This window comes from Nicotiana tomentosiformis, chromosome 3 (genome assembly GCF_000390325.3).
Source record: "Nicotiana tomentosiformis chromosome 3, ASM39032v3, whole genome shotgun sequence".
NCBI classification, from domain to species: Eukaryota; Viridiplantae; Streptophyta; class Magnoliopsida; order Solanales; family Solanaceae; genus Nicotiana; species Nicotiana tomentosiformis.
Genome location: NC_090814.1, coordinates 112065129 through 112091327, shown reverse-complemented (window position 1 = coordinate 112091327; position 26199 = coordinate 112065129). Strand labels below are relative to the sequence as shown.

The following is a 26199-nucleotide window of genomic DNA, read 5'->3' as shown; positions in this document are numbered from 1 at the left end:
GCTTCATCTTCTTCACCTGAATCTTCTGCTATCTCTCCTCTTCCTCCTCATTCTCCTTCTACATCTCTCCCTCTTACCTCTGATTCTCCTTCTGCCACTTCCTTACCAGTTTCTCCTCTGCTTAGGATGTCTAGCAGGGTCTGCCATACTCCTCCCTATCTTAAAGGCTATGTTTGCTCCTCTGCCCTCTCCAATCCTGTGTCTGGGACACCTAAGGTGTCTCGTGCTGAGCTACAACTACATGAACCTCAGTTTTATCAGCAGGCTGTCTCTCATCCTGCTTGGCAAGAGGCCATGCTATAGGAATTTCAAGCTCTAGAGGTCAACCATACTTGGGAGATTGTTACTCTTCCTCTTCACAAGAAGCCTATTCCCTGAAAATGGGTTTACAAGATTAAACAGAAATCTGATGGCTCTATTGAGAGGTACAAAGCCAGATTGGTTATTAGAGGTGACACTTAGAAGGAAGGCAATGATTATAGTAAGACCTTCTCTCCTGTTGTTAAGTTCACTACCATCAAGTGTCTTCTTTCTCTTGCTACTAAGAAGGACTGGACTGTATATCAACTTGATGTAAATAATGTCTTTCTTCATGGTGACCTTCATGAAGAAGTGTATATGAAACTTCCACCTGGTCTTCAGCTTTTTACTTCTGTGGATTCTAATTCTTCTCCCTTGGTTTGCAAGCTCAACAAGTCACTTTATGGCCTCAAACAGGCTTTCAGGCAGTAGTTTTCCAAACTGTTTGAAGCTCTGCTATCTAGAGGCTACATTTCAAGTAAAAATGACTATTCCCTCTTCACCGTGTTTTCTAATTCCTACTTAACAGTCTTGGCTGTCTATGTTGATGATATACTGCTTGCTGAGGATGATGTAGCTGAGCTTGACAGTCTGAAATCCTTCTTGGATTCTCAGTTCAAGATCAAAGATCTGGGATCTGTCTATTATTTTTTGGGCTTGGAGGTTACCAAGAATAGTCAGCAGAAATTTGCTTCTGATCTCTTGGATGAATTCAACTGCATGCATTTCACTCCATTAGTGACTCCCCTTGAGTCATCTGTCAAGTTAACTTGTGACATGGGCCAACCACTTACTGATCCTAGTCTTTATAGAAGACTTGTGGGGAAACTCAATATTTTACAGCATACCAGACCTGATATTGCATTTTCTGTCCAACATTTGAGCCAATTCCTTCAGGCTCCTCAGGTTCCCCACATGCTGGTTGCCATGCATGTTCTCAGGTACTTGATGAATGCACCTGGGCAAGACATTCTCCTTTCAAAGTCTCCTGACACTTCTCTTGTAGCATATTCTGACTCTGATTGGGCTGCCTGTACTCAGTCTCGCAATTCTATCACTGGTTTCTTTATTAGCTTTGGTGGTTGTCCTATTTCTTGCAAATGCAAGAAGCAGCCTACAATTTCTCTTTCCTCTGCTGAAGCTGAATACAGAGCTCTGAGCAAAATTGTGGCTGAAATCTCCCGGCTGGTTCGATTATTTACTGATCTTGGTCTGATTTTTCACTCTCTTGTTCAGGTGTTCAGCCAGGCTGCACTTCATATTGCCAAAAATCCTGTTTTTCACGAGTGGACTAAGCATATTGACATTGACTGCCACTTTATTCATGATTGCTTACAGTCTGGCTTGATCTCACTTCACTACATTTCTATTGCTGACCAGCATGCTACATTTGAACCAAGTCTCTTGCAGGGCATATTCACCATCACCTGCTTGGCAAGCTTGGAGTGGCTTCCCCCTCCAGCTTGGGGGGGAGGGGGGGTGTTGGGCTGTCTAAAGTCTCAGACAAGAGCCCAATAGAGTAGTCATTTTACTTACATAACACATGGGCCCATTATTGGACAACCGGCCCAATTTTGTAACAAAAGCCACAAATGTAATACTGATATACATAGATTCCTCTGGAACAATTACACATAACATGAAATAAAAGAAAATATCTTTCTTCTCTCTCTATTGCTCGACTTAGGGCTTTTCTCTTTTCAGTTTCAATTTCTCTCAATCGTCTCCAATAATGGAGTCTAACACTTATTTATACTATTTATTTACCCTTACTATTGAGATTTTAACTTAATTACAAGTCCATATACAAATTACCAATTTTATACAAAAAATAATGTATTAGACTCTAATACATTCTCTCACTCTTCCACCCCAAAACTAAAATTATAAATTAATAGAAAAATGTCTGGCCTCTTTCTCCTCAACTTCAGCCATATATACCTTTACGAGAATAGAGAGATTTGATCATCAAGCAACTCCATTATGTTTTCTCTCTCTTCTTTTTTTTTCTATGTTAAACAATGAACACGGATGATCGCTTTTGAATGAGGGAAGATCGTTGATTTTTTTTAGATTTTTGGAATCAATAAACAAAATAATATTAATTAAAAGCGAATAGATTGAATTGGAAACTATGTTAATCCATTATTAGCCATTAAAAAGTTTCGAAACTTTGAATATGAAAATCGAATTTTACAAAATTGTTATTGTTTGGATTGGGAATTGTTGCAAGTAGGGGTGTACAAATAAAATCGACAAATCGCACCAACCCGATAATCCGAGTCAAACCGAGAAAAAAACCCGACTATGGTTTGGTGTTGGAAAAAAAAACCCCGATCATATTTGGTTTGATTTGGTTTTAACTAAAAAAAGTCAAACCAAAACCAAACAAACCCGACATTATATGTATAGAAGTTTTAAATATATTTAATACATAAAAATATTTATTGTAGTGTAGTTTATAAATATTTCTTAAGTTTTTCATAGTTTTATCTTTTAACGTATTATTTCAAGTTTGGACTTATAATTTTTGGATGCTCCAATAAATTTTATAGTCCATAAATGCTAGTAACTCAAATAAATCCTAAATCAAAATCAAATCAATACTAATGCTAATAAAAGACATTCAATTCAATTATACTACGAATGAAAATAGTGTTGGATATCTATTTTTTAGCTTATCCATGGTTTAGATAAAATGCATAACTTATTTTTCTTTTATAGTGTTTAGTCATGTAAATAATAGTACTTATTAGTCGTACTTATTTTAGCAACTTATTAGTAATTTTAAATTATGTTTGTTTTCATTATGACTTATTAATAATATTTATTTTGTGCGATTTTATTATCTTTATTGTTGAATATTTTAGTACAATGCCATAACTCATCTCATATTTATGTTATTGTATTGAAAAATACCTTAAAAACACCTTATATAGTTCTATCTTACTAGGATTAAAGAAATATTTAGAGCAAAAATTCTATGTTTTGTGCTATGAAGACTTTATGAAAAAAAAACCCAAATATCCGAGAAAAACCGAGACTAAAAAATTCGACTTTATTGCTTTGGTTTTTAAATTTAATAATCCAAAACAATTGGTTTGGGTTGGTAATTAGAAAATCTAAACCAACCCGACCTATGTACACCCCTAGTTGCAAATGATTGAAAATATCCTTTGGAGTTTATATCTCAACTTGAGAGAATTTGGTGAAGATTCAAGGTGGTTTTGGTTGGAATTACAAATTGAAACTTGAAAAAGAAAACATAAACACATTGTATATATTTTGGATGTCGGGTGTAGAAACGACATACAAAATATATACAACTAACATAATTATATATAAATTGTATGTAGATTGTAGTTTTGACCGGATTCTTTACAAAAAATTTGTATTTAAGTCGTAGATATATTGTAGATTTTGACCAAATTTATATATATTTTGTAAAAATTTTTAGTTACTTTCCGTAAATATAAAAATTTAGACAAAACCGAGTAAATAAATTTAAAATCTCGTATATATACGAAAAAGTCCCTTATCATAATGCATCAAGCCCACAATCACGATTTGCTACGTTCACTAGCCCAAGAAGCAAAGAGAAGCCCAAGATGGGTTCAAAATCTTTAACCATGGTTAGGACCAACCACACCTAATCCAGCTAAAAAATCAGAATACAACCAGATATTAACTAGGAATGGGATAAGGTCGATATGAAATGAGGAACAAAAAAAAGCAAGGGCCATGATGCGGTACACGTAGACGGCTAAGATTTGATATTAACCGACACTTCACAAGTTGTTAGGTCAATATTAGGTGGATAGCCTAGGGTTTGTGGTTTCGCATCAACAACTTTCTGCGCAATTGTTTTATCTCTCTGAAGACTTTTTCTCTCTCTAGATTTTGTAAGCTTTCAGCGATGGAGATGGAACGCGTTACCGAGTTTCCGTTGACTCATCATCTGGACCGGCGGCCAAGAAAGAGGGCGCGTCTGGGCTGGGATGTTCTTCCTGTTGAGCCGCCTAAGGTATTAGATCTACCTTCAAATCCTTCGATCTGTTTATTCTACCTTTGGTTTTTCGCTTTTGTTTTTTGCTAGATCTGATCGAGATTAGGTTGTTTTTCGCATCAGGTATGGTAAAGACTCATTCTTCATGCGTTGTATGTTGTATCTTGATTAGATCTGTTGTGTTCTTACCTTCACGTGGTTTTTGTTAGCTGGGTTTATTGTATTTCAGGGCTTGATTTTTATTTCTGCAAGCTGTGAGGGTAAAGCTGTCTATATGTTGCCAAATATTTCTTTTTTTTTTAATTAAGCGTTTTTAGTCAGATCTCGCATGAATTATCTATTTTTGAGATTCTGAGATCCTATTCGATATTTTAATTTAGTCCGAATGGTCTTTGTTGTACCAAATGTTTCATGTAATGATGTTTTCATATCAATAGAAGATTTTTTAAAAATAAAGCCTCTTACATCAATTTGATTTCCTTGTCGTAAAGGGTTTGGTGTTGATTGTTCCTATAGCTTATGCTGTATTAATTAATTTAAGGAGAGTATTTTCCTCTTGGCTTATGTTGGGTTGGACTTGATTATAAGACTTAATCTCTCGGTTTTCAAAGGCTTCTGTTCTGCTTTGTAGATTCTGCCGGGACTATCAACTCATTAGTATTTGGTTATTGCTGATTGTTGAGTGAAGTTTTGTTCTATATTCTTTACATGCTATTTTATGTTACTTTGAGATTTCTACTTCAGCTTTCAAGGTATAAAGAGGTATTAAGATAGTTAGTTTTATATTAAGAAACCATGAATGGAATGCCTGTGTGTAGGCTCAGCTAGGATTGTTTTGTGGACAAGAGGTTGGGAATGTGACAAGCTACGCACCTTCAAGGCAACTCACAGAACTTACTTCCACACCCTTTATTAAGGGAGTGACTCAAAATGGTTCTCCCCCTTGGAGAGAAGATGACAAAGATGGCCATTTTGTGTTTGAGCTGGGAGAAAATTTAACATCACGCTGTAATCATCTTTACCATCACCAAAGAGTTCTATTTATTGTTTGGTGCCATGATTATAGTGACCTATTTTTTATGTTATATGTGCAATGATTTACTCACCTCCATTATATTTAATGATTTGACTCACCTTTTCCTAAAATTTAGTTTTACTAGTAGAACAGTAGATTTTTATCATATTTTTTAGTAGAAGCATTTATTTTGGTTCATATTTGTTCCTTGATAGAGTTGTAGTCGTTTTTTTTCTTGGGGATTTATTTTGTTACAAAAAATTAAAATGGTTTGCCAAAACAAGAAAAGACATTTTGTAGTTAGTAACATATAAGCTGAGGATTTTCCCCTTGCCATCTTTATATCCCCTTAATAGTCCTTTGATTTTCCTAAAATGCAGATAAAATCCACAGTAAGATGGGTGAAGGTACTTTCGGTCAGGTCTTAGAATGCTGGGATCGTGAGAGGAAAGAAATGGTGGCTATTAAAATTGTTCGGGCCATGAAGAAGTATCGTGATGCTGCAATGATTGAGGTTGAAATGCTTCAACAGCTTGGTAAACATGACAAAGGGGGCAATCGGTAAGTAATTGCCTGTTTAATCTACTTTTATCCTAATCTATGTACACATTCATGCGCTTTTGTTATTTGTCAAGTGGTTGAACTGGTTTGTTCCTTGCAGTTGTGTACAAATACGGAACTGGTTTGACTATCGTAATCATATCTGTATTGTAAGTATATGATTGATTTGGACGGATTAATTTCCCCACCTAACGAATCTTATGGGGATTAAGATTTTGGATGAACTTAAATGGTTTAACAGGTCTTTGAGAAGCTTGGACCAAGCTTATACGATTTCCTTCGGAAAAACAATTACCGCTCATTTCCCATTGATCTTGTCCGTGAGATTGGAAGACAACTGTTGGAATGTATAGCATGTGTGTAAAAAATGCTTTGTACACATTTCTTTTCCTCAATCATACATATAAGTAGATTCAATATATAGGCTTTGAGCTGAATGTAACTTTGTGCCCTCGTGATCGGAGCATACATAGGATTTATTAGTACTCGGGACTGATAATACCATCATGCATACATTCCAATTCTTTCCCCAACTGTTTTGCATTGTAATTAATTATGATTCTGCTTCTCTCTTGTAGTTATGCATGATTTGCGCCTGATCCATACTGACTTGAAGCCTGAGAACATTCTTCTCAACTCCTCAGAATATGTTAAGGTTCCTGACTACAAGGTATAAACCTTTTTTGATTCAGTGTTACCTTTCTGTGCTCTTTTAATATGTGCTATCTGCACCCTGGCTGTGTATTTTGTTCTTGATGCTATTGCATAGGCTGATGCTAGTCAATTATTTCCTACAGGTTTCTTCAAGGTCGCCAAAAGATGGTTCTTACTATAAAAGAATTCCAAAATCAAGTGCTATAAAGGTAATTGATTTTGGTAGCACAACTTACGACCGTCAGAATCAGACTTATATAGTTTCAACTCGTCATTACCGTGCACCCGAAGTTATTCTAGGTAACGAGTTGTTAAGACATCTATGTTTATTTTTCTTTTGTCCTGCTCTTTGAAGTTGTGAATTAATTCACCATCTCTTTTTCAGGGCTTGGATGGTCGTACCCATGTGATATATGGAGTGTTGGGTGTATCCTAGTGGAACTATGTTCGGTATGTTATGTTTAATCTGGCTGGACTATGGTGCCTTTAATTTTATTGGTTGCAGTTAATGAATTGTGCAACTTCATTCAGGGAGAAGCATTGTTTCAAACACATGAGAATTTAGAACATCTTGCTATGATGGAGAAAGTGTTGGGCCCCCTGCCTCAGCACATGCTGAAAAGAGTGGAGTAAGTTGTAGATTTGGTCTCATGCAACACTTTCAGATTCCAGAAGAGAAGTCTCCTCTTTCATTACACTAAATTTTATTCTGCTGTAATCAGCCGGCAAGCTGAAAAGTATGTTAGAAGAGGACATTTAGACTGGCCCGAAGGAGCAACATCTCGTGACAGTATCAAAGCTGTGTTGAAGTTGGCCCGCCTTCAGGTACAATGCTAATTCCTTTCTAATTTATTGGTTGAATGAAATTTGCGCTGTTGTTTATGGGTATTGTGTTTGGTGTCACAGAACATTATCATGCAGCATGTGGATCATTCTGCTGGAGATCTTATTAATCTATTGCAAGGACTTCTTAGGTATGATCCTTCAGAAAGATTGACTGCTCGTGAAGCCTTGCGGCATCCATTCTTCACCCGTGACCATCTTAGGAGGTAGAAAATTTTCCCTTTGCATGATGGTACCTCCAAACTTGAATGCTATTTCTGTATGTGGGGCTTCAAGTAGAGCAAGCTCTGTTGGCTCAACGCTGTCTACGCAAACTCGCAATGTAAATAGCTCCAAATTTAGTGGGTTCTTGCGGGGTTTGTATACTAGTTATGGTGATGGTGGAAGTCATGCGTGTGTATATAATATCTAACCCTTGATTAACTAACAAGATGTAATTATATTTGAGCATTGCTTCTAATTGGAACTGTTAGATCACCGCTTGCTGAAAGTTAAATAGAATTTTGTTTTCATCCATGCAATATCTGTTTGCTCTTTCAACTGAGCCTACTGTTCACTAGAAACTTCACGATGAAAGAGCTTGCTTGCACTTCGATTTATGCACATGTAAGAAAGATGTAGCGGAAAGTTGGGCCAGTGCTTGAGCAACATCCAAAGTGAAATTTTATGTTGCTTTATTTTCAAAAAATTATGGGACTCCATGGACTATATTTACTTGAAATAGCACAGAAGTTCGATAAGGTATTACTGCTGTCTGTTGTCATTAAAGGTGGCGTATATTTTTTCTTTGATAACAAAAAGCAGACTTGTTAAAGCTGCACGCAGAATTTTACGTGGAAAAAAAAGATGTGATCGCTAGCGACTAGAAACAAACAAAAGGAAAGCGGAATTCGACTGTAATTGTGATTTAACATCTACACAAATCGAAATTGATCATAATTATGTGCAATAGTTTTATATTTGGACATAATCTGACTTTTTATCCCTTTGTATGGAGTAATGTATTTGTATCTTACAGTTCCAATAAGCTGCGTATCATTTCACTTCAACACTCTTTTCTTTTATCAATCATAAAAGTTGTATTTGCGAACACTTAAGTCCTTGAGCTAATGAAGTCAAACAGAAGGAAACTGGAAAGATGTTAGGAGCAAATTTGCCTTGTCAAATAATAGTCAACCAATCTTTCACACGTTAAATTTCAATATTACAATCCCCAACGATATTGCCTTCAACTTTAGCTTTTGGTTTGCTTTTCTTGGTGGTTTAGAGCCCAGCAAGTGCAACCGCAGTTGTAATATCCAACCATCTTTACGAACCACAGCAAGCTGATCTCTGGGCAGCTTGACTACCTACAGCTCCTGCTTCTGGTTGAGCGGTCTATTGAGAAGAAAACAAGTTGCGCGTTCAGATTTGTCTTTGCATTAGTTTCAAAAAACTTAATCCTGTATTCATCTGCAAGTATTTTGTTGACATTGTCTGAGGCATGCTGTTCAATGTTACGAATAATGTTGTTGAAGCAGTAGTGATAGTCCGAAACCGTTCCTCACCAGCTGTATCCCATATGTTAGACAAAGAACAACTCAAAACCTGTGAGAAAAGAGGAAAGAAAAGGGACGAAAAGTTCTTGATATTTTCCTTGGTTTATCTTGAAATTAATATCTTTATATTTACTTCATTTCTCTTGTTTGGTTTATGTAACAATGATAAATTGCAGATGTTAGAATGGCTGATTAAATCAATGAAATTAGAGTCTCAATTAATAGTGGCAAAATGGATAAAAAATAATTATTCGTTAATAATGAACTTTTTAAAAAATAAATACAAAAAAAAAAGAAGAAAAGTTTATCCCCAAACAATGATATATATTTATTAGTTTAATATAAATACAAGTATAAATATAATATAAAAACTTATCCGCACCTAACTTATGGCCCCATCACGCAGTAACCTTTTTTTCGCATTATGGTCCTCTACTATTAGCTCCAAAAGCAAAGGTCCTAATTAGATAGAGTAACTTTTCTTTCTTTTGTCTTTTTTCCTTTCACTTTGGCGCACTATCCTATAAGATGAAGAAATGCTCTCTATTTGGTGTTGACCAAATATTTTTAATTTTATACATAGATAATATTTTCTTTAAAAATATATTTTACCAAATGAAGAAAAATGACATTCTTTACTTTTCAATTTTGTTCACGACAATCACAATATCTTGACTTCATATTGTTACTCCAACTTACACTTAAATATTATTATCAACATGTAATACTAAAAATTGTTCATCAAAACACTATCTATTTCTTTAACATAATTATCAATTTCTAATAAATATTTTCTACCCCACAACCAAATATCAATAAAGACGTTTTAGGAATAATTTTGAAAAATAAGTCATTCCTCCAAAAATAATTTTGAGAAAAATGTTTCTGCCATACCAATAATAATTTTTCCAAGAGTTAATGCGACCATTTTAAAATGATGAAAAATGGGTACCACATCGAGTTCCAATCCAAAAACCAAAATTTATGTGGTAGCCTGGGGTTTAATTTCAGTTTCAGAATTTGAGAGTTTAAGCTTGCTCTTTTTCAATTTTCCATACCAAAGTATTTGCTCGCTTTTCATTGGTTGAGTACATTATTTTTCCCATTTTTTTCACATTTAAGTACAAAATAACTGAAATTCCTTGTATTTAGTAAGTGTGGTTAGCTGACACCTCATGTTACACCAGTGGAGGAGCAATCTACCAAATACCAATAAATTTAAGTTGCATGTGCCCGTTTATATGTGTATCTACAGCCCTTTCTTACTGCCTTTAGAATATGATAATTTGGAGAAACAACAAATAATATTCTGCTCGCTGTAGCATTGCAAGGGGTCAGCAACAAGACAATGAATACATGACTCGGAAATTTAATTATCCACGTCTAAAACAGCTAATTGCTCCCAATCTCGACAAATTTACATAAGCTTCTTACATATTTTAAGCATAATTGGCCAAAGCTGAATGCACCTCAAGATAATAAGATAAAACAGAACTGGTATACTAACAGCAGCTTGAGAGCCTGTGATTACATATTTTGTTTTTCCATTTAAACCAGGATGTCGTAATTTAATCAGTTTTTACTGCAAATTCAATATCATAATGTGATAGTATAGTATCTATAAAAATCCAAAGGAACACAATAAATGCAGAATGCCCTACTAAATATTGCAAAGCGTTTCATACTAATCAGCTTATGAATTTTTTTCCCCATTTCGCATATCAATCCCAAAATATTGAAGGTTTTAATTTAAACAAGTTATTTATCATATGTTTGTGCACATCAATTAATGTTCCTAGCCGATGTAAAATTGTACAGCCGAAGACAGATGGAGAAGCTTCCAGGAATCTCACATGCAAAAGCAAGAATCCCAGATTTTTAATAAGTCATACTATAGTTCTTCATCGTCTATTAATGGCACTAGTATTCGCACCTGAATTTTCGTTTGAAGGTTGATTAAAGTTGTAGAATAAAGCAAACACTACTTGTAACACAAATTAGACCAACAAGTCTGAAAGGTGCCAAATAGAGCAAGTGTAAAGCATATCATCACCTTTACTGCAAGTTAGATATGCAAAGGCTGGTCCTTAAAAACTGCCAACCAAAGTCAAGGAAACCAAGTTTTTGCACTAATGTAAATAAGAAACAAGAACATTCATGAACTAAATCTTTATAAATCATTGTTGAAAAGAACTCACCAATAGGACACGAGAGGGAATTTAGTACTATCATTCCACCAGGATACGTAAGAACCCGTTTGGACATAAGAAATTTTCACTTTTTTTCGAAATCAACATTTGTTCATAAAATTTTTAATTTTCACTTCAAGATGCATTTTGTAAATTTTCTTTCAAATCATCCACAAAACTTCAAAAACAATCCAAAATTATATTCATGTCCAAACACAACTCTAAATTTCAAATACCATTTTCATTTGAAAAATATTTTCCCCCTATTTTGGAATTTTACAATTCTTATGTCCAAACGCCCACTTAGGTCACAAATCCAAAACAGAGGTGAAGAATGATAACTTTACCAGCTAAACTTTACTAAACTTTCTGATAACAGGATACTCAGTTTTTTTTGAAGATAAGCAGATTACTTGTAGGGATAGTTTATAGTTCTTCAAACTAATTAAGAATGAATGTTCAAAATTATTTAATATGAAGTGACACAATTGTACTTAATAAAACTATGTCATGAAGAACAATAGAGTTATCCCCTCATTCCCTATCAAAAGAATGAGAAATTATATTTTGAGTGAGACTCAACTAATAAAACTTGTATTAGGCACCTCCAATTATTCTGGCACTTAGGTATTTTCCTTTTAATTCTGCCATGTGGGACCCACTTTTCCACTTGTCTAATAACTAACAAGTTTTGTTGGTTGAGTCTCATCCAAAATATAATTTCTCCAAAAGGATTTAATAAGTCTCTAGCTATTGTTGCTGGAAAAGAAGTGAACAGGAAGTGATAAGAAACCATCGGTGTGTTGTCAAATATGAGGTCCATATTGCCCGAATCACAATCTCTAGATAAGAGACCAATCTAAAATGCCACACTCCTATTGGACATCTCATTTTTATCACTTGACTCTTCTTCTTTCTATATTCCACATTTCTCACTTCAATAATAGCAAACAAAAACAAACCAAATTGTAAGTTCAAAGCCAGAAATCCCTAACAGCAACAAAGAAATGGCAGCCACCATAGGAACCATGGCTATGCTCAATGTCAAATGCTTTACCAAAGCATCTATTAACAACTCTTCAAAGCCCAAACCCATCTCTCTTCTCTCCCTTCAAAACCTCCCAAAAGGTCTCTTGACTTCCAAAACATCTGAAAACACCTCAAACTTATCAAGTTCCCTCACTGGAACAGCAATTGCAGGTACCATTTTCTCAACCCTGAGCTCATGCGACAGCGCTTTTGCAGCGCAACAAATTGCTGACATAGCAGAGGGAGACAACAGGGGTTTAGCACTTTTACTTCCTTTAATTCCTGCTATAGCATGGGTTCTTTACAACATTCTTCAACCAGCCCTGAACCAAATCAACAGAATGAGGAATCAAGGAGTTATTATTGGTCTTGGTCTTACTGGTTTAGCAGCATCAGGTTTTTTCAACACTCCTGAGGCTTCAGCTGCTAGTGAAATTGCTATGATTGCAGATGCAACAAGTGACAACAGAGGACAACTTTTGCTGATTGTTGTGACTCCTGCTTTGCTTTGGGTTGCTTACAATATTCTACAGCCAGCTTTGAATCAGATCAACAGGATGAGACAGTGAGGATCATGTTTTGTAAAAGGATGCAGTTGTATTTGGACAATATTACTTATATAAAATTGCACCTTGACTTTTATCAATCAACTTGTCCTTAAAAAAACCATTTTGTTTTATGGATAACTTTCTTTCAAACTTATTTAGTAGGATTGAATAAAATTGTGTATTATTTGTAATCAAAAGATTGTTCTCAACTTATATATATATATATATATATGAAGTCAGTTGTATTTACTTGATTTGTTGTCTGTATATAGGTATGAGATTAATCAAAATCAGGGGACCAAGATTTTAGGATTAAGGGCTTATTATTGATAGAGTAAGGTCCGGAGACAAATACTTCATATCATATCAGCCTTAGATTGGAATTTAACCACATAATTCCCTTCATTATGTAGGAATATCTCAGGCTCAGTAATATTAAACCATGTTTGATTAACATATCTCACCATGTAATTGTACCATGGAGCGTCACAAATGATGTACACAATCAAAGCACTGCTCCATTTCTCACTTCAGCTTTTTTCGATTGGACAATAATTTTATCGTTAATTATTTCTGGGGGAACATACGAGAGATTAATACCAATTTAAGCATATCAATTTCTAACAAATAGATTTACCTGTATTCACTGGAGGCTCTTTTTCCTCTTCAACAATTACTGGATCTGGCAGAGTCGTAGTCACACTCTGCTATTCTCCTTGCTGTGTTGCACTTAGATTCAGCAATTTTGTAGCAGCAGATAAACTCGAAGAAGCCCCAATTTCTTTCGAGCTAGGTTGAACTATAGCATCAGCATGTGGTGGAGTAACCATCAATTGTTCTTGATTTTGCACCGTCGGTATAAAATTTCCATCTGAGCTTCCAAAAACAGCAGTGGGTTGCGTCTGTGTTCTTCCTCGTCCTCGCATACTCCATTAGTTTTGATTTTATTTCCAAACTATACCATATTTTCTTTTTGATGCTCAAATTTATTATTGTTTCTGAATATATTTGCATTCCGAACTTCTATGGCTGTTAATGGCAAATTCTGTATGAGAGAGAAACGGGAGAATTTTTTAAAAGTAGAAACGTGTATAGGTCGAAGTGAATCAAGAGATAAGTTAGCAACCTAACGTGATTTGTGGGATTTGAAACTGTAGTATGCTAATCACGATAGTATTTGCGGTAGAGTACTTTCTGCACATAATTGTATATACTTAGGACCGTTTGGCCTTGAGTTTTGCCAAAATAAATTTGAGATTTATTTGACAAATATATATTTGGTCATAAATTTTATTTATATTTTGGTAAAATCCCAAATTCAAAATTCAAAATTCCAAAATCATCTCAATTGCTAATTTTGGGTCAAAACATGACCGTTACATTTTTAATTTTTTTTAAATATTACCCCAAACTTTTATAATTTATAAAAGAGCCCACATTTATTACGACCAACTAATTATTTGATGAATATGCTCCCTTATTAGCTCAATCCTTTGTGCATCTTACTTTTGCTTCTAATTTGTAGGCTAAATGGCTTTCTGAACACTCATATCAGTTAACTTTTTCTTCTTAATTAAGAGCCGTAATTCTCTAATGGGATTTCACTGTAATTAATGATTTATATAGTTCATTATAAAAATAATAATTTTGTACCAAACTTATTTATGTACAGGGTTATGGTTTGTGATAATGATACTATTTGGTATTTGTAATAGTTTTTAGAATTTGTGGGTATAAGTCATGTTTTATATTTTTTTTAAATAAAAAGTAAAATATGTTTTGAAAAATCATGTCCAAATACATTTTCATCTTCAAAACAAACTTCATCCATATCAAATTTTTTAAAATAAATTTGGAAATTTATGACCAAACGCTAGCGTAGCAAACCGGAATAGCACACATGAGGTCAATATGGCTGCTTAGCTGAGGGTATTTCAGTACTTTAATGAAAACTGAACAACATGATTGGCCGAAAAGTAAATGTACTGTAGCTGCTACATAAAGTTTTCAACCTTTGACGAAACTACCCTCGCTTATCTCATCAACCATCAACCCAGCCGTTGTACCACTTTTTGAAGTTCCATTTTTGCCCCTCTTTCTATTCTTTGTTACATAGTTGCATGTATGTATTTTGGTAATTATGGCAAAGTCTGAGCACAGTTTATATTCCGAAAAGCAATAGATATGGTGTCAGAGAGACACCTGACATATTTTCTCTCTTTCCCACAATCTCTATAATTCTACTTTTTGACGGAGCAGCGTATTCTTCTTAGTTTTATCTTTCTAAAATTGCAGGAATACTCTACCCAAGAATTCAAGTTTTTTTTATTTTAATTTTAAATGGGACATGCAATCTCTTTATATATACCTCTACTTTAAATAAATAAAAGAAGAGACAAGATTTTATAACAAATTATATAATAATGCTATGCACAGTTGAACCCATAGGAAGGCTAAAATCTATCTACACAAAAACTAAAGACTAAATCTATCTCTACATATTAAAATAGAAAAGACTCAATTTTAAAGGAACTTAGAGTTGCAAATTGATTTCCATTTGTTTAAAATGAAAATTTATTTTTAAAAACATAATTTTTAATTCAATGTAAAGTTACGATCAGCCGTAATAGTTCAAAGATTATTTTTTTTAATTCTAAATTAACTCACTTGTGAAAAAATACTGCGTTTGTTGTTGTTGTTGTTATTGTTATTGTATAGTTTATTTCACGATACAACAATAATTGTAGCATATAATATTTTTTCTTGCATACGAAATATCTGTTATTACAAATAGTGGGCTATCTAATATTTGATCTTTATATAAAAAAAAATCAAACATATGCTAGAGGTCACATTAGAGTTTAAGAAAATTATCAAAAATTGCATTCTAAATATTACATTAAAATAAAGGAATTTTTATTCTGCATTTGCAAATTAAATAAAAGAGAAGTATATTCTACAACTCTGAGGTACATTAGATAGTTTAATTCTACTACTACAACCATGCATTGCAGCTCCTAAATATATTTAAGCAGAAAAAAATAGAAATATAATAGAAAAACAAATTAAACTAAAATTCCAAAATACCATAAAAATGAAAATGAATAAAAATGAGTCATGCACCTTTTCAACTATTGAATATTGTTAATATTATTTTGTGTAACATTGAAATTTTTAATACTTGATGATTACTCTTTAATCTTTTGCTATTTAAAATTTGATCATCTACCCAACCGATTAAACTAAATATAGCCGGTGGATGTGCATATATATAATAGTGTATATCTATTTATACCGACAAAAAAAGTAAATTGTGAATCCAATCGGCTAGTTATGTAGGGATTTAGAAAAAGACATCGATATGCAATATAGTGCTTGGGTAATATAAAATTAATATAATATATTATATTCATTGAATTATCTAAGCATGACAAACAAAATAAATATTATATAATCATCTAACCTAATGTCTGACTAATTAATTGTTTCATTCAAAAGGTCCGTGGTTATGAAATGGTGAGCAGATGTTATAGATAGCAGCAAGTGGGTATGAACTTCAAATGCTCAAGCGGGACACATATGAAATATGCTTAATTTGGACTAAGCTTTGCTTCAATTAAATTAACGTGAAAAATTATAAGATGGGAGGGAAATAGGCAGAGATCGCCCTTTTCTTAAATCAAATAAGCGAAACTTTGCGCAAAGTAATTAGGTAAAGCATATAGATTTGCCAAATAAAAAATATGGTAAATCATATAAAACAGTAATACATATAAAGGGATTGGTGAGAATATTACATGTAAAACTGCAGTGTGTCAAAAGAATTTGCATACAAGTTAAGGGGGCAAAGTATGTATTAGGCCAAAATTATTTTACCTTCTAATCCGTATTTAAGTTAATAAAACGAGGCGAAAATACAAATTAAATATTTGCAACATTTATGAGTTTATGATAAGGTTTGATTGTTTTATTGAGAGCATTCATTCGTAAAGTTGTGCATAGAGAAGGATCATCAATTAATGGGAATTTCATATATGTAACATTTGAAAATATAAATAAATATTATTTGAAGTTTGAGTCAATTAAAATCTTAAGAAAGTTTAGCTTTTGTCTAAAAAAAAAAGAAGCAAATTCTTTTAAGCTTTGCTTGAATGTAATGAGTATCTAAGATATTTAAAAGAATTAATTTAAATAGTCACCCATCTAACTATATATTTAGTTAATAGATGTATAATATATGTATAATTCAGTTATACATAGAGGAGTTTGACTAGGGGTATTTTCATATATACTCACTTTTGGGATCACCATTGAAATTATACCTGCATTGCACAAAAAAATGTAAAGTGTATCCGCTCGAATTGGAATTAGTTCAATCTCTTTAATGCAATTTCAGAAATCAAATATGAAGTTCTTCTATTAATGCAACTTCAGAACTTCGAATCTGAAGTAGTTTAATCTTTTCAATGCAAATTCAGAAATCAAATCTGAAGTTCTTTTATCTTTCAAATACAACTTCAGAAATTCGAATCTTCAGTAGTTCAATATATTGAATGCAACTTCAGATTTCGAATCTTAAGTTCTGAAATATAAACTTGTTCTTCGATTTTCAACAATCCAATACACTATTCAATACTCAAATCTACTCCAAATGAGCTCAAATTTGAAACAGAACTTTCAATAATCATAAAGAATAAATCTCAATCATCAAATTATCGAAAAGACAAAAAATTTAAAAAACTCATTTTGCAACTAAGAAGAAAAGAAGAAACTCTAAGCACAAAGAATAAGAAAATAGTAGTAAAGAAGAAGAGAAAAGTTTATGCATATGAAATTATCTAAAAATTGGGTATCAATTAAACTTTTTTTTAAGAAGTAGGCATAAATCCAATGGGTGAAGCAAAACCGGATGCCACATGAAATTTTTACCTTTGACTATGATTGTTGGGCCCGGGTACAACCCGGGCTAATCGTAGCTAGTATACTTAGTAAACCGGATATAATATCTATCATTTTTTTCTATCTAAAAGAAAAAAAATCCCAAAATTAATTCTACAAACAGCAAAACAAATAATAATCTTTTTATTAGGGAATTTTTTTAGTCTCTCTTCTTGTAGTAGCAAAACAAAATTGAGCTTGAGATTTTTCGCATACATTTATTGCCTTTCAAAGTTTTGGAAATTTGAACTCTTCAATTATGAAGATTACATAGATCATATAGGCATGTACATAATACAAGTGATCATCTCATCATCACCTACCATTATGTAACTATTCTGGAATGTTATATGCATGTCCTTAAATCTCACAACCTATCCATTCATTGTTCATTTTCTCTTCCAACAAAAAAAATCTAAAGAAAAGGAGACTTTCGTTTTTATCGATTATGACTAATTAGGATTAGGGGTGGCAAATGGGCAGGGCAGGTCGGATATGGGTGGGTTGAAAACGAATAATGCAAAAATAATAAAATATTCGATCCGACCATATTTAATACAGATTGAAAATGAGCTAATCATCGGATAATATGGATATTCATATTATCCATGACTTCTTGAATATGATCACTTTTGGGAGAATTACTAGTCTCCCAACTTGAGGAACCCCAATTTGAGTCTTTGCAAATGTAAAAGTTAAATTCATTGGTTATTCATTTTTAAGTGGATAATATGGATCTTCCCATATTTGATCTATTGTTAAAAAGTTTATTATCCAACCTATTTTTAGTTAATAATATGAATAAATAACTATTTTTTAATCTATTTTACCATCACTTGTTAGGATATAAAAGCTAATTAATTTAAAGCGAACAATATCATAAAATGTGAGCCAAACTTTGAGTTGGCTTAATATAAACTTGAAAAGTACGTCGGCCTTCTTATCTATTCGTTTTCATTCTTTCTTGAACGTCCAAACAAATCCCCCCAAGAGTAGCAGGAACCTTTGCCAATCAAAGACCAAATTTTATAATTATCAATTGAAATTAGTTCAACTCCTTCAGGTAACATTATTCTAATAAGAATACATACCAAAAAGTTCTATTCTAACGATTATTTGCAAATGGACTTGAGGCAAATTAACTAACTTGAGGTGATGCACATTTTTACGTTATTGAAGTAAATAAGCACATTGCTAAACCAGTTGAGCCCGTACAGAGCACGGCAACATTATTGCTTGAGAATAAATAGAAGAGAAGAGTAGAAACTTATATTGTTTTGTGGTACACAATTTAAGTAAATAAAGTATGCTCTTATTGTAATGGTCCAAAGAAGAGGAATTGAATCTTTGAGTGGAGAATCTGTAGGTTATATTAGAATTCCCTTAGCAGCAAAACCATTGTTGAACTAATGTCACTACATCGACAACAAAACCTTGGAGGCAAAAGAATAAGATAATTAGCCAAATTTAATTTGGTAAATTAGGTATAAAGTATTCTAAGATAAGTTATCAGTTTCCTATTCAAAGATCCAATTACCCTTATTTAATTTCGACGATAATGTCTTCAAGAATCACAATATCAATAAATTTATGCTAACAAAAAGTACATGATTTGTCGGGAAGATAACATCTCTTCTCTTCAATAATTTCTTGTACATGTAAATTGCTCTACGGGTGCAACAGAATAAAAGAGACTATATCACCTTTTGCCAAAACTCATAAAACTGAAATATTTATTTTATTTTTATCTTTCTATTCAAATTCTATATGCATCCACAGATATCTCCCAAGAATGAGTTCACATCTGTACAGAGATATATTTGAGGACAGTCACCTACTGCAAAATAAGTAATCAACAAGCATATAATTACTAATTTAATATTGAGTGACAAAATCGTAAATATACAGTTGCACCGTGTCAAATTGTAAACATTTTAAAATATATCAAAAAGAATTATTAGGTAAACATAGATCTTTTTATACAGTCATATAGAAATAAATTTTGATAAGCTCAACCTTAATTTTTGTAGGTCTTCTTCTTTTGCAGTCTATATCTTGGCTAACTGCTAATAATTTTAGGTTAAGGGAGCGATCCCAATAAACTATACATTAATTCATATGGTGCCAAATTTATCTTATTGTCACAAATCAAAATACGAGTCAGATGAATTCCAAGGGTTAAGCTTCTTCATCATGCCAAATTGCCAATCGCCTAAGAATTTAACATGCAACACAAAGGTGTTGTCCAATAATAAAATCTGCCTAAAATAATTTACATATTAATCTTGCTACATCTATATTTCAAAAGGCTTGATAAAATTACTACTAACAAATAAGGTGAAACTCCTTTCTATTTTGAATTTTTAACTTATTTTTATTTGGTAAAAAAACAAATGCACACAACAATCGTTTCAGTCCTTAATTTAACTTCCTTACTCCAGATGTTAAACTCCAAAAATTCGAGAAAACTTAACCACTCTAGTTTTTTCCAGGGCAAAATAGTTTACAACTGCAACCATAAAAATAAAATTTTATAGCAAAAATCAAACATCCGAAAATCAAAAAGCGGAATACGGAGTCACCATAGTACGAATTGAACTCACCCGAAAGTTATTAAAGGCAAATCAGCGATACCAAAAAATTCAAAGAAGCAAAGAAAAATTAAACATGGAGATGAAAGCGAATGTTGAGTTGAATTTAATAACACGTAGAAAAAATGTTAGGATCGGAACCTGGGTAGTGCAGAATTTAGCCAAACAACATTATAATGATAATAACAAAGACAGTGCGAGTTGATAATAACGGCAATTAAAACATATAAAGAAGACACAAATTTAACGTAGTTCGTTCAAAGTGACCTACGTCCACAAGTGGAGAGGAACAATTTCACTATGCCAACAAGAGTACAAAAGAGAGTACAAAATTAGAGTAAATACTCTAATTAATCCCAAATACCCTAAGAGAATAACCTCACAAGATCAGTCCAAAGAAAAGGTTCACACAAGTGTTTCCCAATACTCAACTCTCATACAAAACACTCTTAATAAAAGAGGAAAGGAAGAAACAAGAAATGAAAACTCCAGTCTTGTTGTTTAAAATGAACTAATGTCATTTCCTTTTATAGAGAAAAAAGTCTTGGCCTCTTAGTTGTAAAAGAAAAGATACAACTTGAGCAACTGATATCCACCACACAATGTAATATTTTTGGGTCCCAAAGAATATTGCCAACAAAGTCTACACTTTGCAAATATACTTATGCTTATGTGGGATAGACTCCATTAGCCAAAATATTGGCCATATTACAAATCTTCACATTAGGCTAATTTTGGCTAATACAGTAAATTTGTTCCACCCTCTCCGCAAAAGCCCCAATGGGTATATGTCAAAATTTAATGCCATTAAAATCAGACAAGTTGTCTGATACCGAAACTGTAGTAGGACCTATAATAATGGATCCCAATAAAGTATACAACGAACCAGATCTGTGTGCTTTCATGATCACAAGAGCACCATGAGAAACTTTCAGAACTCCACCTTCACCTGCGTACTTGCACCTAAGAGATTCTAGAGTGCCCAAAGAGATGAGATTTTTCTTCAAGTCAGGAACATGTCTAACATCAGTGAGAATTCTCACTGCACTATCGTGCATTTTGATTCGGACTGTACCTTTTCCAAAAAATTTGCAGGCAACATTGTTGCCCATAGATTCATATTTGGAAAAAAAAATCCCGTTTGGGACACATATGATAAGAACAGCCCGAATCTAAAATCCACTCATTGTTAGATTTGAAGCTATTATTAGTTGCTAAAAAAATAGTTTCCTCAGTCTCATTAGCAGCTACACTTGCTTCGGCAGTGTCAGTATTTTTGTGCTCATTTTTAAAATGCTCATTTTTCCTTTCCTTATGCTTTTCTTTATTTTTCAGCTTATATCATTCGGAGATAATGTGACCTTTCTTATGACAATAGCGACATTCTAAATTATTGTATCTGAATTTTGAGTCGGATTTGCCGCTAACAAACAAGTCAACTTCCGCTTGAGTTCCACTAACTTCCCCAGTAATATAAATATCTATATGTTCTTTTGATTTTAAGATAGATTTAATATCCTTATAAGAGATATTATTCTTTGCATAAAGTATAGTATCTTTTATATTCTTAAAAGATGGGGGTAGAGAACAAAGCAGTAACATGACTTGATCCTCATCTTTAATTTCATCATCTATATTACTCATATCCATAAGAATGAAATTAAAGGTGTCAAGATGAGAGAGAATAGAGGTACCTTCACCCATACGAATTGTATAAAGCTTCTACTTCAGGTAAAGTCTATTTTTCACCGTCCTCTTCATATATAACGTTTTTAATTTTTCCCACATGTCTTTGACTGTGGTTTCTACAGAAACTTCACGTAAAAACTCATTTGAGAGATTTAAAATGATACTTGCTTTTGTCTTTTTATCTATGATGGCAAACTCCTCATCTGTCATTTTATCCGGCTTCTTCTCCTTTCTCTGCAACACCAAATCTAAGCCATCCTGAATTAGGATAGCTTCCATCTTTAATTGCCACATTCCAAAGTTTGTACTTCGATCAAATTTCTCAACATAAGTCTTTGTTAAAGTCATATTTGGCTATTGAAACTATCCCGATTAGATCCTACTCTGATACCAATTTGTTAGGATCGGGAACCTAGGTAAAAGAAAAGATATAACTTGTGCAAATGATATCCACCACACAATGCAATATTTTTGGGTCCCAAAGAATATTGCCAACAAAGTCTACACTTTGCAGATATGCTTATGCTTATGTGAGATAGACTTCGTTAGCCAAAATATTGTTCATATTATAAAAAATTTAAAATCTGTTACACCAACAATTTTTCTCAAATTACCAGCCTCTCGTCTTCCTGAACGAAGCAACAAATTAAACCTAAAGACAATAAAAAAATCTAATGAAAAGCCTGATTCTTTGAAGAGTTTTCTCACACTAATAGAGTGGCAGAAACAACAATATGAACACAAAGCTCAAATGAATTATAGACAATTAAAGAAGATAATAGTAAAAATCACAATCAGGGAATCAGAATCAGAGGAGCCCAAATAATTGCAAAATAAAAATAGTGCTACCAAAATGCTCACCTGAAGAAGTTTTAAAATCTATTAAGAGCAAAGTTAAGAACTAAGAGGAGCTAGAGAGAGTGCAGACATTCTAGGGGGAGATGTTTTGAGGTGAGTTACTTTCCAGAAAGTATTAGAAAAATAAAGAATGGGACTGCACGTGTTGTTGTACCGATATAAGTCATCCTGGAATTCCTGAATGATAGAAGTACCCTCGAACAAATATAAAATAAAGTGAAATGCTATGGTATTTTTGTAAATTCACATTAACTAGAAGCTCTTCTCATTCTCCCTTATTAATAGTTGTAAAAAGTAATAAGAGTCCTCTCTAATGATGGAAACATGGGATATTTATAGGGCAATCTAGCTTTAAGTGATCTCTAAAATCTATCCCACACGTTTTATACATTACAAGTATTATAGGCAAATCTAATACGTTACGCCAATAGTGTCTGTTTACTCTAAAAAATGGATAATAATTAAATTTATAAGTGGTTTTAAGGGTACATAGATTTATTCAATACAAACGGTAAAGATTTCTAGAATAAATAGATAAGAGATGTAATAAATTACTAAACCCCTTGAAAATAAGGGGGGACGATTCTGGACTCGAAGGCAGCCTCAATGAGGCATCCGTCACCGATCCTAGGCTTATAATAATGAAACACTGATCAACAAACGTAAGAGCTTTAAATAATAGAAAAATAATAGTATATTGCATTGGTATGCGTGTTACAATATGCCCAATGAATAATCAGACCTCCCTTTATATAGTAGGGGAGTCCTACTCTAGGTACAATTCCATAAAAGGTAAAAATCTTCCGTTTAACTAATCACCGGATTTTCGCCGGTATGTGCCGAGATCCACGCCGTGATACCGGCCGCTCACGGATATCATAGCCTCCTGTTAATCATGTTCGATCGCCCGATAATTCTCTCTGAAGTCTTCTAAGAGTTGGATCGATACCGGGGTCACGGCCCTAATATTCTCGAAGGCGAGCGTTGTGCCCTCAGAACCTGTCTCGATGAGTCCCTTACCCCGATTCTGGCTCCTTGTCATCACGTCCCTTACTCGATTTATTTTATCAGAGACCGAGCCATCTCATGGGTCCGATTTCACCCGTATACAGATAGTCCCCTTGTTCCTCGGAGAGTAAGTTTTACTGAAACGACGAGGAACGACATGAGTTCTACGATCTCTTCTTCAACACGCTACGACACAAAACGACAAAGAAATTGAAACGTCCTGTCAGTCGTGTCATAATGACCCCCAACGCGTGTCAGCCATCAGCAAGTCATTCTTGGGTGCGAAACAACGCGAAGCCCCTATAAATACCCCCTCTTTCGTTCATTTTTTATTTTGGACTAAGCTTCTACCTTTGATCCTTCAAGATATTACTGCCTTCTTCATTCTTCAGCATTCTTACCTTCGTTCTTCAAATTGCAAGCTTTTTTTACCCCACTTAAGCCAGTGTGCTTGATTTTCTTTGCAAGTTCTCACCCTTCAACTCCTCATTCTCCTTCATAGCTTCAAATCTTTTTATCAAGATAAAACAAGGCAAATACTTCCAAGACCGTTCCCCACAAATATGCTTCTTCTTCTATGTAGCCGACAACTGAGGTCGAGGAGACCGCCCCTGACGTGGTTATCCTTGAGAGGTCCACTCCGGGTGCGGCCATTGATAAACCGACAGCCAACGTCCCCCGGGGGTATTCGGTTAATAATGACTTCAAGGTCGAAAAGCCCTCTTCGGTTCAAGGCCGATGCAAGGCGGTGTCATGGTACATTTGCTCCATTACCGAGGCCATTCTTCTTGTAGTTCAAAAGGACTGTGGCTGGGCGGATAAGGATGTATTGATTCCCGGGCCTGATGACGACATCGCTACCTATGTTGAGGGATATCTGAGTGTTTACACTTATCCCTTTATATTGGACCCAGTCATCTTGGACTTTTGCGGAGGTACGATGTATGCCTCAGCCAATTCCACCCATCGCTGTAGAGGATCTTGATCCTCCTCCTATTCTTTGTGAACAAAATCGACTCATGGACGCACACCATCGATTATCTACTCCGTTTTTACAATCCCCAAATCTTCCGGGGGGACTGATAAAGCTTGTACATCGGGCCAGCAAAGCCCTATTTTCAAGAATCGACGAGGATCGGGATCGGGGTTGGCAAGGATGCTTTGTCCAGGTGAAGACCACCGACCTGATACCTACTGAGTGGAGGCCGTTCCCTGAAAGGTGGGACTTATCATGTAAGTATAACTCCTTTAACACGTTGATTTTATGTTTTATCTTCCCTTTTCTTATTGGTGTTTGCTGTGGTTCAGCCCTCGCTCGAGTCCCAAACGCCATTCCTCGGCTCAAGAAGTGGATCAGAGGCATTTGTTCACAGATACCTTATGTCGAACACTCGTGGTGCGAGCTCTCAAAAGGCCGTTGGGAGGCCCGTTCTCATGGTAATATTCCTTTCTCCGAGTAAGTATCACTAGACTTTCTTTTTCAACAGTATGCTCTTATTGCTTCTCTTATTTTTTTGTAGGCTTCCATAAGACCATCAAGATCAGGCCCTTGACAGGGGGCAAGGACATACCTACTGATCCTTCTACTTCTGGGCAACCCGAAACCATAGTAGGAGAGAAGAAAAGGAAGAGGGTTGTGAGTTCCCCGAGCTTGGAGAAGAAGAAACCGAGGAGAATGTTGCCTCGTAAGCCAAAGGAAAGCTCCAGCTCCCGAGTGCCTGACTCAGATTCTCTCTTCCGGCTCAGGGACGAGCCCGAGGAGGACGACATTTTTATGGCCTGCGAGACGTCTGTTCTCGAGGAGCAAGTAGCAGCCGAGGGGAAATGACGGGGGCTAATCCCCCTCAAGTTCACGAGGCTCATACAGAGGTAAGGGTCGATACCTCTTGAGTCGCAGGCTCCGCCCCGCCCAGTGTTATAAAAATTTCAAAATCGCACTTGTTCATACAGTCCATGTTCCATGAAGCCCAAGCGATGAAGGAGTGATCCAATGAAGGGGCTCATGGAGCGGACGATCCCCTCCGATGCATCTTTGATAGTGTAGACTCAACCGCCTTGGAAGACTTCTCCGAGCTGGGTGACTTAGAGATGTCGAGGAAAAGTCCATCCTTAGAGGTCGGTCGGCCGAACTCGAGCCCGAGGTTGATCAACTGGTTCTCCGCTTCGATCATGGATCCTGTCCGAAAGCAATTAGTAGTTATCACCATCCTGGAGGATGCCTGGGTTCTTTCCGCCCCCGTCGTGATGCCTAGCTATCTCCGATGCCTGGTAACCGAAGAAGAACAGGAAAAAATGAACGAGGTGGATACGCCATGCTTGTTCAACGAAGCACAACAGGCGCTGAATAGTGTAAAGTGTTATCACACTCTTTTATCTTTGAATTTAGTTTTTGATGACTCGAATGCCTTTTCTTTTTCACATTTTGCAGGCCT

At 34.6% G+C, this 26199-nt stretch overlaps 3 protein-coding genes across 6 annotated transcripts; all 3 read left to right on the top strand.

The window, feature by feature from the left end:
• The first annotated feature begins 703 nt into the window (after positions 1 to 703).
• Positions 704 to 1818, top strand: LOC117278791 (uncharacterized mitochondrial protein AtMg00810-like). The gene is made up of 2 exons (XM_070199000.1): positions 704 to 743; positions 830 to 1818. The coding sequence occupies exons 1-2, from the start codon at positions 704 to 706 to the stop codon at positions 1816 to 1818; spliced, it is 1029 nt and encodes a 342-aa protein (XP_070055101.1).
• A 2310-nt stretch (positions 1819 to 4128) lies between these two features.
• Positions 4129 to 7895, top strand: LOC104104491 (serine/threonine-protein kinase AFC2-like). 4 transcript variants are annotated; one of them, XM_009612595.4, is made up of 11 exons: positions 4129 to 4324; positions 5125 to 5314; positions 5702 to 5882; positions 5983 to 6031; positions 6124 to 6238; positions 6461 to 6552; positions 6680 to 6836; positions 6922 to 6986; positions 7068 to 7165; positions 7259 to 7361; positions 7443 to 7895. In XM_009612595.4, the coding sequence occupies exons 1-11, from the start codon at positions 4217 to 4219 to the stop codon at positions 7587 to 7589; spliced, it is 1305 nt and encodes a 434-aa protein (XP_009610890.1). In that variant the 5' UTR covers positions 4129 to 4216; the 3' UTR covers positions 7590 to 7895. The 4 variants fall into 4 exon arrangements, with proteins under 4 accessions (XP_009610890.1, XP_009610891.1, XP_070053556.1 ...); XM_009612596.4 differs by lacking the exon at positions 5125 to 5314 and having other exon boundaries at positions 4140 to 4324; XM_070197455.1 differs by lacking the exons at positions 5983 to 6031; positions 6124 to 6238 and having other exon boundaries at positions 4142 to 4324.
• Positions 7896 to 11819: 3924 nt separating this feature from the next.
• LOC104104492 (photosystem II reaction center proteins PsbY, chloroplastic) lies at positions 11820 to 12781 on the top strand. The gene has a single exon (XM_009612597.4). It carries the CDS (start codon positions 12114 to 12116, stop codon positions 12702 to 12704), a length of 591 nt encoding a protein of 196 aa, XP_009610892.1. The 5' UTR covers positions 11820 to 12113; the 3' UTR covers positions 12705 to 12781.
• The last annotated feature ends 13418 nt before the right edge of the window (positions 12782 to 26199 follow it).

What these genes read in the sequence shown, in the direction of transcription:
- LOC117278791 (XM_070199000.1), top strand. Translation starts at nt 704, where the DNA reads ATGGCCTCAAACAGGCTTTCAGGCAGTAGTTTTCCAAACT. An exon ending in AGGCAGTAGTTTTCCAAACT is followed by an intron (nt 744 to 829) that starts GTTTGAAGCTCT and finishes CCTACTTAACAG; the next exon opens with TCTTGGCTGTCTATGTTGAT.
- LOC104104491 (XM_009612595.4), top strand. Translation starts at nt 4,217, where the DNA reads ATGGAGATGGAACGCGTTACCGAGTTTCCGTTGACTCATCATCTGGAC. An exon ending in ACTGTTGGAATGTATAGCAT is followed by an intron (nt 6,239 to 6,460) that starts GTGTGTAAAAAA and finishes TCTCTCTTGTAG; the next exon opens with TTATGCATGATTTGCGCCTG. An exon ending in TTAAGGTTCCTGACTACAAG is followed by an intron (nt 6,553 to 6,679) that starts GTATAAACCTTT and finishes TATTTCCTACAG; the next exon opens with GTTTCTTCAAGGTCGCCAAA.
- LOC104104492 (XM_009612597.4), top strand. Translation starts at nt 12,114, where the DNA reads ATGGCAGCCACCATAGGAACCATGGCTATGCTCAATGTCAAATGCTTT.